The sequence below is a fragment of the Chiloscyllium plagiosum genome, chromosome 4 (assembly GCF_004010195.1).
Source record: "Chiloscyllium plagiosum isolate BGI_BamShark_2017 chromosome 4, ASM401019v2, whole genome shotgun sequence".
Classification (NCBI taxonomy): domain Eukaryota; kingdom Metazoa; phylum Chordata; class Chondrichthyes; order Orectolobiformes; family Hemiscylliidae; genus Chiloscyllium; species Chiloscyllium plagiosum.
The window spans coordinates 135327832-135341235 of record NC_057713.1 but is presented as its reverse complement, the minus strand read 5'-3'; the positions used below and the strand labels follow the sequence as shown (position 1 = coordinate 135341235).

The window sequence follows — 13404 nt, the reverse complement described above, 5'->3', positions numbered from 1 at the left end:
AGCATACAGTCCGCAGGACTTAATACTAAGTTCTCCAATTTCAAATAACCTCCCTCCCCATCCAACTCACTTCCCAACCCCTTCTCCCTCCCTACCACTGCTCCCAGCCACCAACCGGATTCATTCCTACCACTTACCAACCAGGTCGTACCCTCTAGCTGTCACTCCACCAAACTGCCCCTGACACCTACCCTTGGTCCTGAAAAAGACTTACACCAGAAGCTTTGCCTTCTCCCCCTCCTGATGCTGCCTAGCTCGCTGTGTTCTTCCAGCCTCCTGCCTGTCTACTGCAAAAAGACTGGCATTTCTAGGATGGCTTTTATAATCTCAGGACATCCTGAAGTTTTTCGAGTTAATGAAAGACATTTTAAGTCTTGAACTGGTGTAATGTAGGAAGTGTGGCATGCTCCCTCAAATGGTCATCTATTAACAACCATGTATATTTTGGTATTAATTGAAGGATAAATATCAACCATGACACCAAGAACTCCCCGCGATTTATTTTAAGTCGTGATGAGAATCCTTTACGCTCATAAGGCAGCAGAAAGGCCTTGCTTTATCAGAGTTGTCACAAAAATTCCATGATACTCAAAGAGGAGCAGGGTCAGGTCTACTAATGTCTCAATTAGTCCCAACAAATGTGATCACCTTGTCAATTATCCATGGATGAAGTGGGATCCAGCTGCACAGAACTTAATTATCACTTTTGCCTGAATGACTACATCAAGGTAACTATTCCTTCAGCTGCGAGATGTTTTTGGACATATATTTCCATTCCAAATTTCTCATATCTCTCTCAAAACACACAACTTTTGAAATATACAAGGAGGTTATTCAACCGATCATACCATCGTCAATTCTCAAAAGGAGAAACTTATCCCTGCCTTGCCTTTACCCCAAATTCTGCAGATTCTTCCTTTGCAGAGCAATGTTACTTGATTGTTTTGATTGAATCTGCCTCCACCATAAGCTGTGCCCTTCAGATCTCAATCACTGTGTACAAACGATTTTCCCTCATGCCCCCACTTTTAACTGAGCCAATGACCCCCAATCTGTGCATTCTTGCTCTTGAGCCATCTACCAATGAGAACAATTTCTCTCCATCTCCATTTTTCAGACCGTGGTGATTTTGAATATCAAATCCCTTCTCCAAGGAAATAGTCCCAATCTTCTGGATCTATGTAAGCTGATCACTGGAAGACATGCAAGCATAGGCCATTCAGTCTCTCAAGCCCATCCCACAAATCTATTCTATTATGACCGATCTGCCCTGGCCTCAACTCTGCCACGTGAGTTCATCAAAGCCCTTACCAACTCCTGGTACTTCTAAGATCTATATAATCAGGGGAATAGATAGAGTAGACAGTCAGAGACTTTTTCCCCGGGTACAACAGTGTGTTACAAGGAGACATAAATTTAAGGTGAAGGGTGGAAGGTATAGGGGGGGATGTCAGGGGTGGGTTCTTTACCCAGAGTGTGGTGGGGGCATGGAATGCGCTGCCTGTGGGAGTGGCAGAGTCAGAATCATTGGTGACCTTTAAGCGGCAATTGGATAGGTACATGGATGGGTGCTTAAGCTAGGACAAATGTTCGGCACAACATCGTGGGCCGAAGGGCCTGTTCTGTGCTGTATTGTTCTATGTTCTATCTATCTCCTTTTTAAATGCTTGCTGTGATCTAGCTTCCATAACCAGGGTAGAGATTTCCAGACATTCCCTACCTGTGAGGGAATAAATTCATTGGGAATCCTTATTCTGTAACTATGTCCCTTAATTTGAGACTTTCCCATTAGTGGAAATATTACTCAATAGTTACCTTGTCAAGTCCCAAAAGAATGCTTCAAGATCACCACTCATTCTTCTGGAGTCTAACAAATAAAGACTAACCTATTTAGCCGTTCTTGATAGGTCAACCGCTTTATCCCAGGAACAAGTCCAGTGAACCTATTTTGAACTGTTTCTAATGTCAATATATTCTCTCAAATCAGAACAAAACAGTACACGGTACTTGAGAAGAACACACTGCACACAGTTGTAAGAAGCTGCCCCAATTTTTAACTCTAGCCACCTAGCAATAAATATAATTTGCCTTAAGGGATCACACCAACACACTCCCCTCCAAGTGGATACATCTCACTGATCCGGGGTCAAAACCCTGGAAGTCATCATAGGTTTGCACATGGTCAATGCCCATATCCCATGATGAATACATGCTGCACTGGCAAACAAACTTTGTCTTCCGTACACTAGAACACCCCAATCCCTCTAGGCTGCATGGTTGAGGGGCCTCTCTCCATTTAAATATACTCTGCCTTGTGACTCTTCCTGCCATAACGCAAGATATCACACTTCCTTACATAAAGCTCCACTTGCCAAGTTTGTGCCCACAATCAATTTATCTACATACCATTGCAGATTTCATCACAACATGTTATCCCTCAGTACAAAACTTGGATACATTACACTGTCCCTGTCTTCAGGTCATTAATATAGATAGTAAATCATTTAGGTCCTTGGACCGACCCTTGTGGCACTCTGTTAGTTAAGTCTTTCCAAACTGGAAAATACCCATTAATCGAGACTCTGTCTTCTGCATGGTAACTGATCCTCAACCCAGGATAAGATGGCGGCAGAGGAGGGCTCCTGAGTCACAGCTTGTCCACTTCAACTGTTTTTCTAGTCATTTGTCTCCCTTAAGTTATTTTTAATTTGTTTCTTTGCTGTATTTACTTTCTGTTGAGAGCCCTGTTATAGAGGCTGGGAGCTATGACTGTCAGCCATTGGGCAGCTGGTGTGCCTGGACACAACTCTGGCACAGTTGGCAGCAACACTGCTTCTTCAAGATCCAGAGCACTGAAGCAGCTGGGGACTCAGCAGTACCAGCACGGGAGTGCAGCAGCAGGCAGCCTGAGGTGGTGGCAGGAAGAGTAACAGGCTGCAAGGCAGCAACTGCAAGTAGGCTAGGCTGGTGACAGGGGTGAGGGCCTGCAAGGCCTAAGCCCTCACGAGGAGTGCGGAGCCGGGTCCTCGCCCTCGTGAGTAGCTCAGAGCCGAGCCCTCATGAGGAGTGCAGGACCAAGCCTGCATGAGAAGTGCGATGCCAGGCACATGTGGACTGTATTGTTGAACTCTTAACTGCATTTCTTTGTTTTTCTACTTTTTGTAAGGAGGACTATAATCTTTAAATTTTAAAACTTTGCTTTCCTTATTTTTCTGCTTTGTACCAAGGATTCTGTACCTAGCTACCTTTGTACCTAAGATGGTACTGCAAGTACCAACTTGTAAATTTTTCACTGTACTCATGTATGTGTGACTATTAACCTAATTCAATTTAATTCACATTATCCACAGTACCACGAGCTCTGACCTTGTTTAATAATCATTCGTGTGTTACCTTATTGAATGCCTTCTCGAAATTCAAACACACTATAGCTATCAGTTTCCTTTAACAACATGGCTTGTTGTGTCCTCAAAGAACCCAAGCGTGTCAAAAAAATTACTTCCCTTTCACAAACGCATATTGATTAAATCTGTTTGACTGCATTAAGTTTTTCTAAATAGACTGGCCCAGTTTCCTGCTGTCTCCCTCCCTTTGAGAGCAGCATAACATGCACAATTTTCTAATCCTCTGGAACTGTCCAGAAATAGATTGTTCTGGAATATTCAAACCAATGTCTCCACTATCTCTGCAGCCAATTCCTTAAAGTTTGTTGGGAAAGGAACGGCAGGTCCTGGCAACTTGTCTGCCCTCAGTCCCATTAGTTTGTCAAATACTTTGTCCCTTGTAATAGAAACTATTCCATGACCTTTCCTTTCGTTAACACATTGTTTATATCTTTGGGAATGTTTACAGCATCCTCCACTATGAAGACTGCTGCAAAATATCAAATTAAATTATCTGGATAATACAAGAGAAGCTAAACTAGCTTTTCACTGTAACTTCAAGAGTGATGCTTCACCTGCTGACATTTAATGCACATAGGAACAGATAAATTAACTTGGGATCTTGCTGGACGGCAAGACTCACATATACACTGTACAAACCTGCTAAAATACACTGGATCTTAACTCTTGGCTTCTTAAAGTCTTGCTCATATGGGGATGAAATATGATGAGATATGTTGCCTATCTATTTTATGTAAACAGGAATAGGTTTACAAAAGCTCACCTGTTTCAGCATCTTTGAAATCTTCATCCTGCTCATATTCATTTGGCCCTTCCTCCATTGGTGGCTCTTCTACTTAATTATGAGAAAAATAATGTGTGTGTGTGTCTAAAACTTGTACAAATGCCAACATTCAAAACGTGCGCTCGGCTACTTTTGAGGACCAAATTATATTCTTGTAAAACTTTAATAAACACCTTACTTGAAAGTATATCCGAAAAAAATATGGAGTTAAATGTATGGGTTTATTACTAACTCTAAAATTCTGTTAAATGATCACATACTTACTGAGCTATATGATCTCTCATGTAACATGTCTCAATAAGGAAACTTTTGAACCCAATATCTTTGCAATCTCCTCCAGCCCTACAACTCATCCAGATCTCTGCACTTTACTTCTGGCCTCTTATACTTCCCAGACCTTTTATTACTGCACCACTGGCAGCTTTGTCTTTTTACTGTCAAGGCCCTAAACTCTGGAAATCTTTCTCAAAACTTCTCTGGTTCTTCACTCCACAAAACATAACGGTTTTTGGTTACTTCTCCAAATATCTCGTGCAAAAGTTAACAAATTTTATTTGCTGGTGCTCCAGTGAAGCACCTTGGGATTTTGAGAAATATTTTAACATGTGCTGTATTGATACAAAGCGATTTGTATTTGAATGTTAAAATTCGTGTTCTCACTCTCCTATTCAATACCAGTCTACTCCAAAAACTAAAAAGCAAATGCGAGTATCTTTTCATATTTAATTGAAATGGGTCGGTCTTTCATTGGGTCCTTTGCAAAGAGAAAACGAACTGTTGTGAATTCTTCTTAAGATAGCCAGAAGTCACGTCTCTTGAAAACGGATGCATTTTCAACAATGTAACAGTCAGATTTACACAGAATAAAAGGTAGGGGCGGCTCGGTGGCACAGTGGTTAGTACTGCTGCCTCACAGCGCCAGAGACTAGGGTTCAATTCCCGCCTCAGACAATTGTCTGTGTGGAGTTTGCACATTGTCCCCATGTCTGTGTGGGTTTCCTCCGGGTGCTCCAGTTTCCTCCCACAGTCCAAAAACTGTGCAGGTTGGGTGAATTGGCCATGCTAAATTGCCCGTAGTGTTAGATGATGGGGTAAATGTAGGGAAATGGGTCTGAGTGGGTTGCGCTTCGGCGGGTCGGTGTGGTCTTGTTGGGCCGAAGGGCCTGTTTCCACACTGTATGTAATCTAATCTAATCTAATATCTATTATACTGCCTATAACGAGGGGCATGACAAATAGTTTATAAAATTTTATGTTTCTACAATCTTTCAGATATATGGCCATACGCTTTTAGCATCATTGTAATCATCTGTTGTTTCTACCAAAGGTCTATCAAGTTTCCTACCTTATTGATTTTACAGCTCAGGTCTATCAATCCTACTTAAATATTTGGGATAACAATGTTTCAAGCAGCAAAGATACCGACCTGGTGTGCGTTTGAGGGGTGCCGGAGTCACATCTGCTCGCATGGATTCTGTTTCTTCTTTGTCAGCCTCTAAAAGAACAGATTTTCTCATAGAAACAACTTCAATTTAAATAGTTCTGTACTTAATAGCATGTAATGAACAAAATGTTGGGTAATTTATTTTCTTCTTCTTTAATTTTTGATAATCCACTGCTAAACATTAATTCCAGGCTGGGTAATCTTAATAAAGGTGAGTTACAAACCTGATGGCCAATTTGAGGTTTATAGCACTTGAATTGTTTCTCTGGTCTCTAACTATTAGAAACAACTGTTTTAATTTCGACTGGTCACAAGTCTTAAGGCAATCAATTCTGCTGAATGCAGGTGAGCAAACGACTGTAATGTAGCAAAAGCCAGAAGATTTATTGAAATGATAGAAACACAATGTAGAACAGAAGGGTATATATGTCTGAAAACAGGCTTGAAGGTTTGACTGGTTTTATCTGAGCAAACATTTCAAATAAATGTTGTAATTAGATGTATGTTCAATCACTGATAATTAACATATAAGTGCAGATGGAAGCAAAACATGGGCTAGTTTGGATCAAGAAAATATAGAACATAATTTGGTAAAAATATTTAAAAGCCAAAGTGATGAACACCAACGAAGGGAAACCAAGAAGAATACTGGTAGAAAAGAACAAGAATCAACTTAATTATTGACACTTAGTATCCCATGTCAGTGCAAGACAAGCCACTGATTTCCAATCTGTTAGGCAGACAGAGATTGCAAAAAGAAAATCTTTGAAGGGAGGGTACTGTTCATGCTATACCAAGCAAGGCCAAGCAGAAGGCTGGAGTCTGTCGGGATGATTAGATACCAAATGAAATTTGGTAAAGTTCCAAGGCAGAAATCGTGCAGTTGGTAAAATCACAAACAATCTAGAAGTAATGACAAAATATTTTTGAAGATGCAAAATCCTGAGTAATCAGAACAATTTATCTGATGTTTACAGTTTGCCTTCAATGCGATTCAAAGTGGTGCAATAACAGAATGTTTGAAATTAATTTTTCGCAACAGCATTCAAAATGACAATTCATTTTAGTCACACAGGTTTACCTCAGAATTCTAAAGCAAGTGCAGATATACAGCTGGAGGTTCTAGCAGCAGTGCTTTTACAGTATCAATGAGAAGGAATCACCCCTTTCTCACCAAAATACAGATGAAATGTGATAGAATTGTCAAAATGACATCGAACTTTTGTGCTGATTGAGTGGTTTTCACATGAATTTAATATTACAGCTGCTATAATATAATTTTGTGGAAGTCATAATATTTGTTTTTATATTAAAACACATGCATTATATTTTACCAATTGTGGTGTTTAAAATTAAGACAAGTTTTGAGAAGAGTGGATATAGAATATTTTCTCTTGTGGGAAAGACACGACTAGAGATCAATAATATAAGGCAATCACCAAAACAAAATCCTCAAGGGAATTCCAGAGAAACTTCCTACCACAGGGCGTGGTCAAAGGGAATGAGAGGGGCATTTAAGGAGAAACGAAAAAATCACATGATGGAAAACAAAAGAGAGTTATAATCGTAGGTATAGACAAGAAATGATGGAAATAGGCTCCAGTACAGCTTAAACATATGAACTGGATGGGTCTAACAGCCTTTATCTTTGCTTTACAGCCTATGTAGGTAATATGGTGTGCCGCACTGACCATTTGTTAGCTCATGGAGATGGCAGGACAAGTTTGTTATGTTAAAGTAATATCAGTTTAAAATATGGCTCCTGTTATGCGTCCCAGAGGAAAAAAAAAATCTAAGGTGTTCAACTTTTATGCTCACAACAAATTTATTAGCAAAACATGTTTACCAAAAATGTGAAGGAATACTTGTGCACAAAACACAAATTTAGCACACAGGTGCAGCAGACAATCAGAAAAGTTCATCGAATGTTGGCCCTTAGTTCAAAGGGGTTGGAGTATACGAATAGGGAGGTCTTACTGTAACCGTACAAGATGCTGGTGAAACGAGGAGGAATTCTTCCAGCCAGAGGGTGGTGAATTGGTGGAACTCATTGCCGCAGAAGTCTGTGGAGGCCACAGTACTGAGCATATTCCATACAGAGATAGATAGGTTCTTGACTAGTAAGGGGATCAAGAATTTCAGGGAGAAGTCAAACGAATGGGGTTGAGAAACACATCAGCCATGATCGAATGGTGGAACAGCCTCAATGAGCCAAACTGCTTAATTCTGTTCTGATAGAGAGGAAGATGAACTCTACTGCAGTAAAATCTCATTGCGTTGTGTTTCAAGATGGCACCAGAGCATGGTGACACTTTGCAAATAAGACAAAAAAAATCACTGTATTGTTATGAGAGACAATAAATCTAAATATTATGATCTAATGAAGTACTCTGAGCAGTTTTGGTCCCCTTATTTAAGCAAAGGTATCATTTCATTGGAGAAAGTTCAGAGAAGGTTCATGAGATGATCCCTGGTATGGAGGAATTGGATTATCAGCAACAGTTAAATATGTTGAGAATATACTCATTGGAGTTAGAAGAATGAGGTGTGATCTCTTGAAACATACAGGATGCTTAAGGGACTCGATGGGGTAAATCCTGACAGGATGTTACCCTCCCTCGAGAGTCCTGACCAGAGGGCACAGTCTTCGAATAAAGGGGCACCAATCATGACGAGAAAGAATTTCTTCTCGTGGTTGTCGGTCTTTGGAACACCTTTCCACAGAAAGCTGTGGGGGCAGAGGCCTTGTGCATATTTAAAGCTGAGTTAGATTCTTGATCAGTTAGAGAATCAAGGGTTATGGCAAAAAAAAAATAGTAATGCGGACATGAGGAATGTCAGATCAACCATGATCCCATTGAATGGTGGAGCAGGCTTGAGGGGCTGATTGGTCTTTTCCTATCTTCTTTGTTCTTACAGAAAGACAATTTGACAAGTTTGTTTAAAGTCTGAGATTGGCATTTTAGCTCATTATACCTTACGCTACGTAGCTGTAGCACTTGATTTAGTTTATACTTGACTTCAGTACATTAGTCACCTTTCAAACTTTGCTTGTCATTTTTAATACACTGAATATTTACTCAGCATTTTATATCCTATACCCCCATTTTAAAAAAAACTACCCAGCACATTTATACTATATTTAATTATTTTTGAGTATCTAATCATATAGGACTTCCTGTAATGGAATCTCAAATTACCTGTTCCTATGTCTGTGTATACAGATGGCTGAATAGGCTCTTCGTTCTTCCCAAAATGTTCAGCAGAAACAGGTCCTTCTGCTTCTTTCAACCCTGTTTTCAAATGCCGGAGAATTTCATCAAACTTATGTTGCATCAAGTCCAGCTTCTTAAAATCATAATACACCAGACTATTTTAAGCATACAAATTGTGCTGTGGCATTTGGAGATGGTTCTACGTTTTACAGCTATCAACTGAAGCAACTCATTAGCACAGCTTGACATGCTTAAAGTATGATCTTTTCACTCATTTCTTAAACAGATTTGGAAAGAATGCTCAAAGGTTTGATTCCATGCAAGAAAAGGTGAAGGAGACACAAATATTCAAACAGTGTGCACAACTGACATTTATGGCAAATTTAAATAATTCTGTTTGAAGATCCAAAGATAAGGAAACTTCATTCGGTTGGCAAAAACTTAAATTCACCAAATAGGTATAGGTAATGCATTGCAAACCTATCCAGTATAGGACATCCAAGCCTCTGGAGAACAAGCTTAAAAAACCTCAACTGAAATCAAGTGCTGCAATTTTTAGCCAATTATCCCAAATCATTTAGCTAAAAATAAAATCACGTGAAAGTAAAAACTATGTCTTTACACAATTCTAAGCAGCAAATGCTGTTGACTTGGGTTGTGATTGTCAAAGATGACAACTAAGTATTTTGAGAGAAACTGGACAATGAATTCTCAATTTTTATTTCACTCAAGAACAGATGGGAATGCAAGAACAGGAAACCTGAACCGGTTTACACAGTCATTAAAAATCTGGGAAGAGATAAATGGAAAGGAGGGATGCATTAAAAGGAAAGGGAGAAATAAAGGAAGAAAGGAGGAATTGGAAAAGTCTGTCAGAGTAAAGGCAAATCTAATAATAGATTTGGAAACTGATCACTGGAACTTGCCTTAAAAGATTAATAGTGGATTAGGCAAGGAATGTGCAGATGCAAACTATGTGCTGGAAAAAGAACTGCATAATGATGTGTTGCTGTCTAGCTGGTGACACCTCTCTGTAGTTTAGGATACCATTAATTTTGCATGGCTCTCGTCCCAAAATCATTGACATATTTACAAGTTATCAAGTTATCTTATATTGCTAATTCAATACTATCCAATCCACATGGTTTTCTGGAAGGGAAATCATGCTTAAGCAATCTATTGAAGTTTTTTTTCAGGAACTAAAATGAATAAACAGGAACCAGCAAATGCCCTGTGGTTAGATTTCCATAAGATATTTTACAAACAGCAGAAAGTAAAAGCTCATGGTGTGATCAGTAACCTACTACCCAAGGTATGGATAAAAAATTGGCCAGTTAACAGGAAGCAGAGTAGGCATGAGTCATTTTCTAGTTGGCAAGATGTATCAAGTGGGATGCCAAAGGTGCTGGGACCTCAATCTTTCAAAATTTATATAAATGACTTGGATGAAAAGACTGAAGGAATGGTTACTATATTTGCTAATGACAAAAGTAGATGGGAAAGCAAGTTGTGAATACAACATAAGGAGGTTACAAATTGATGAAGTGAATAGGCCAAAACCTGGCAAATGGAGTGTAATCCGGAAAATAAAAAAAAAGTTAATTTTGGCAATAAGAGTGGCACATTATCTGAATGTTGAAAAATTGCAAACGTCTGAGATGCAGAGATATTTGAGTATCCAAATGAATATATTACAAAAGGTTAGTCTGCAAGTACAAGTCATTAAGGAAGCTAATAGAATGGTATATTTTATTGCCATGAGAATTGAATACAAAAGTAGGGAGGTCAAGCTTCAGTTATAAAAAGTGAAGTACTGCGCACAATATTGGTTTCCTTATTGGAGGAAGGTTACAAGAAGCAGTTCAGAGAAAGTTTACTAGACCAACATCTGGATGAGGCAGGTCAGCCTATGAGGAAAGGTCAGCCAGGCTAAGTTGCATCCACCGGAGTTTAGAAGAGTAAAAGTTAACTTGATTGAAACACAAGATCCAAAAGGGTCCTGACAAGATGAATATGGAAAGGAGGTTTCATCCTGTGAGAACATTCAAAGATTAGGGATGACCTGTTCAAAATACAGAGTTGTGTTGTCCATTTAAGAGACACAAGGAGAATTCTCAAAAGGAGGACGAACTTTCGGAACTCTACTCTAACTGTGTTTCAATGACGTGTCTTTTTGAATTGTTTAAGGCAGACATGAATAAATTTTTAATAAACAAGAGCGTGAAATGTTATCAGAGATTTTCAGGAATATTTAATAAGATTGTGTCTGATCTTATTCTATGAAGAGCATGTTTAAGGGAGTGGGTGGCCTATTCCTGCTCTTAATGCATACGTTAGTACATTCGTATTTTCAAATGAGGCCACATACCCTTAGACACATAGCTACCTTAAAGCGAACCTTTTTTTTTCCAGTAGCAAGTCATTTAGCAGAAGTTCCATTCAGCAGTTTCAATACTGTTAATACATTTCAGCAATTGTACCTTACTATTGAGATCCTCAAAATCTATCCTTAAAAGGCAATACATTCTATAATTAAAGAAACCAAGCTGAGTGAATACAAAGGCTAAACAATTGATATAAAAATGAAATTAAATTTCTGTTAATGTCTGCATAAACTTATTTTGCTTCTGAACACCTGATTACAGAAACTATTGTGTATCCTCAGCATTAGTTTCAAGCAGAAACACAGTTTGGATGTTTTATTGTTTGAGGTAAAATAGAGGAACCAATCACTAATGTTGAAAATGATATTGTGGAGATACGGAATGCTCTTTTCTTTTCCCACATTTTCACTGCTGACGTGCTGACAGAAGCAGGAAATTGTGCCCCACCAGCTGATGATTCTCAGACTATTCATAACAAACAACAGCAAGTAACTGTGACAGTAATGCTATTGACAAAGAAATGGAGACATGTTGGGTGAAAAATTCAGTTTTTATTTATTGTTGTGCCAAGAAAATTAATATTTTTCAAATCTTCTCATGTGGAATAAATGAGGCCCATATAGTTATAGCCATCACAGCTAAGAAATCTATACAAACATTTCACCTGTATTATCTTGCTCTTTTAATTTCCAATCGATAAATGCTGAGCTTTGACATACAACACTGTATATAATGAAAAATTGAGAAATTGTGACCAGAGCTCACAACAGAGATTTAAATAAAACAGTATTTGATGAAAATGGTGGGCCTCAAAAGTTATTTTATTTCTGACTAAGCATATCAAACCAAATCTTGTAAAGCCCTGATAGAATAGTTTGTTAAACTGACAGCAGCATTATATAATACACAATTTGAAAATAAATAAATTGTTATAATTGCTCAGTATGGAAGATGCAGTTCTTTAAATAAACAAACTAATGGAATAAAACTACAAGATGTTAAAACAATTAGTCACACTACAAAATTGTTCCTCACTACCAACTCCATGATTTGAAGTCAATTAATGTCTCAGTTGGCACAATGACCAATAATATTCAGAGAGATTGAGTGAGAAGTTAGCTGAAGGTTTTAGAAGAAGCCATTCTAAAACTTCAACTTACCAATATCCAGATACTGAATGCAGTGTTGAAACTAAAGGTCAGTTTCAGACAGAAAATGTTCGGAAGAAACAATGGAAACAAACCTGTCATTGCTGGCATTTCTGCTGTTCTATGATATATTAACTATTGCTTTGGCTCTAAATAGTTAGTACTGGCACCCAAATACATTCGTTTAACAATACTATTGGCATGATTATGGGAAGGCGGTGGTGTGGTAATTCCATGGACCTAGCAATCCTGAATCTTAGGTTAATGTTCTGGTGACATGGGCTCAAATCCCATCATTGCAGATGGTGGGATGTTAATTCAATAAAATCTGGAATAAAAGCTAACTTGGAGCAACAAACTGCTTTCAGATGCATTGGAGTTTCAATCCATCAGCACTTTGAACACCAAGGTCAAGGAGATTAAAATTTTCAGTGGGGCTATATAATTCTTTCACAAACTTTTCAAGAAATCAAATGTGAATAAAGCTTTCAATACAACAATACATTTTGGTTTTATCACTTCAGTAAGATAAAAGTCCTGTAATATTGCACAATCAGAAAATTTTGAAGATCACTATGGAAGGCTTGAGCAGTGAGGCAATATAGACAGAGCTCCGAATTAGGAAGGGTGCGGTAACCATGTTGGTTCTGTACTACAGGCCTCCCAACAGTGAGCGGGAGATAGAGGTACAATATGCAGAGGGATCATAGATAGATGTAGGAGCAACAGGGTGGTGATGATGGGAGATTTCAGTTTTCCCAACATTGACTGGGATTCACTGTGTTCAAGGTCTGGATGGAGCAGAATTCGTAAGGTACATCCCAGAGGGGTTTACAGCGCAGTATATCAATAGTCCAACTCAGCAAGGGACCATTCTGGACTTGATGTTAGAGAATGAGCCCAGCCAGGTGGGTGAAGTTTCAATAGGGGATTACTTTGGCAATAGTGATCACAATTCCGCAAGTTTTAGAATACTCATGGACAAAGATGAGAGTGGACCTAAAGGAAGGGTGCCAAACTGGGGG

General features: G+C 38.8%; 1 protein-coding gene across 8 annotated transcripts in view; it reads right to left on the bottom strand.

Moving 5' to 3' along the window:
• The window catches only part of unm_hu7910 (un-named hu7910), a 225457-nt gene that overhangs the window by 125702 nt on the left and 86351 nt on the right, over window positions 1-13404 (bottom strand). For 7 of the 8 annotated variants that reach the window (XM_043689310.1, XM_043689302.1, XM_043689307.1 and 4 more), the window contains 3 exons: window positions 8833-8925; window positions 5615-5683; window positions 4168-4239 (listed from right to left, as the gene is read on the bottom strand). In XM_043689310.1, the coding sequence (XP_043545245.1) occupies window positions 4168-4239; window positions 5615-5683; window positions 8833-8925 (234 nt within the window). The remainder of the gene's footprint in view (window positions 1-4167; window positions 4240-5614; window positions 5684-8832; window positions 8926-13404) is intronic. The other variant, XM_043689303.1, reaches the window with a different exon arrangement.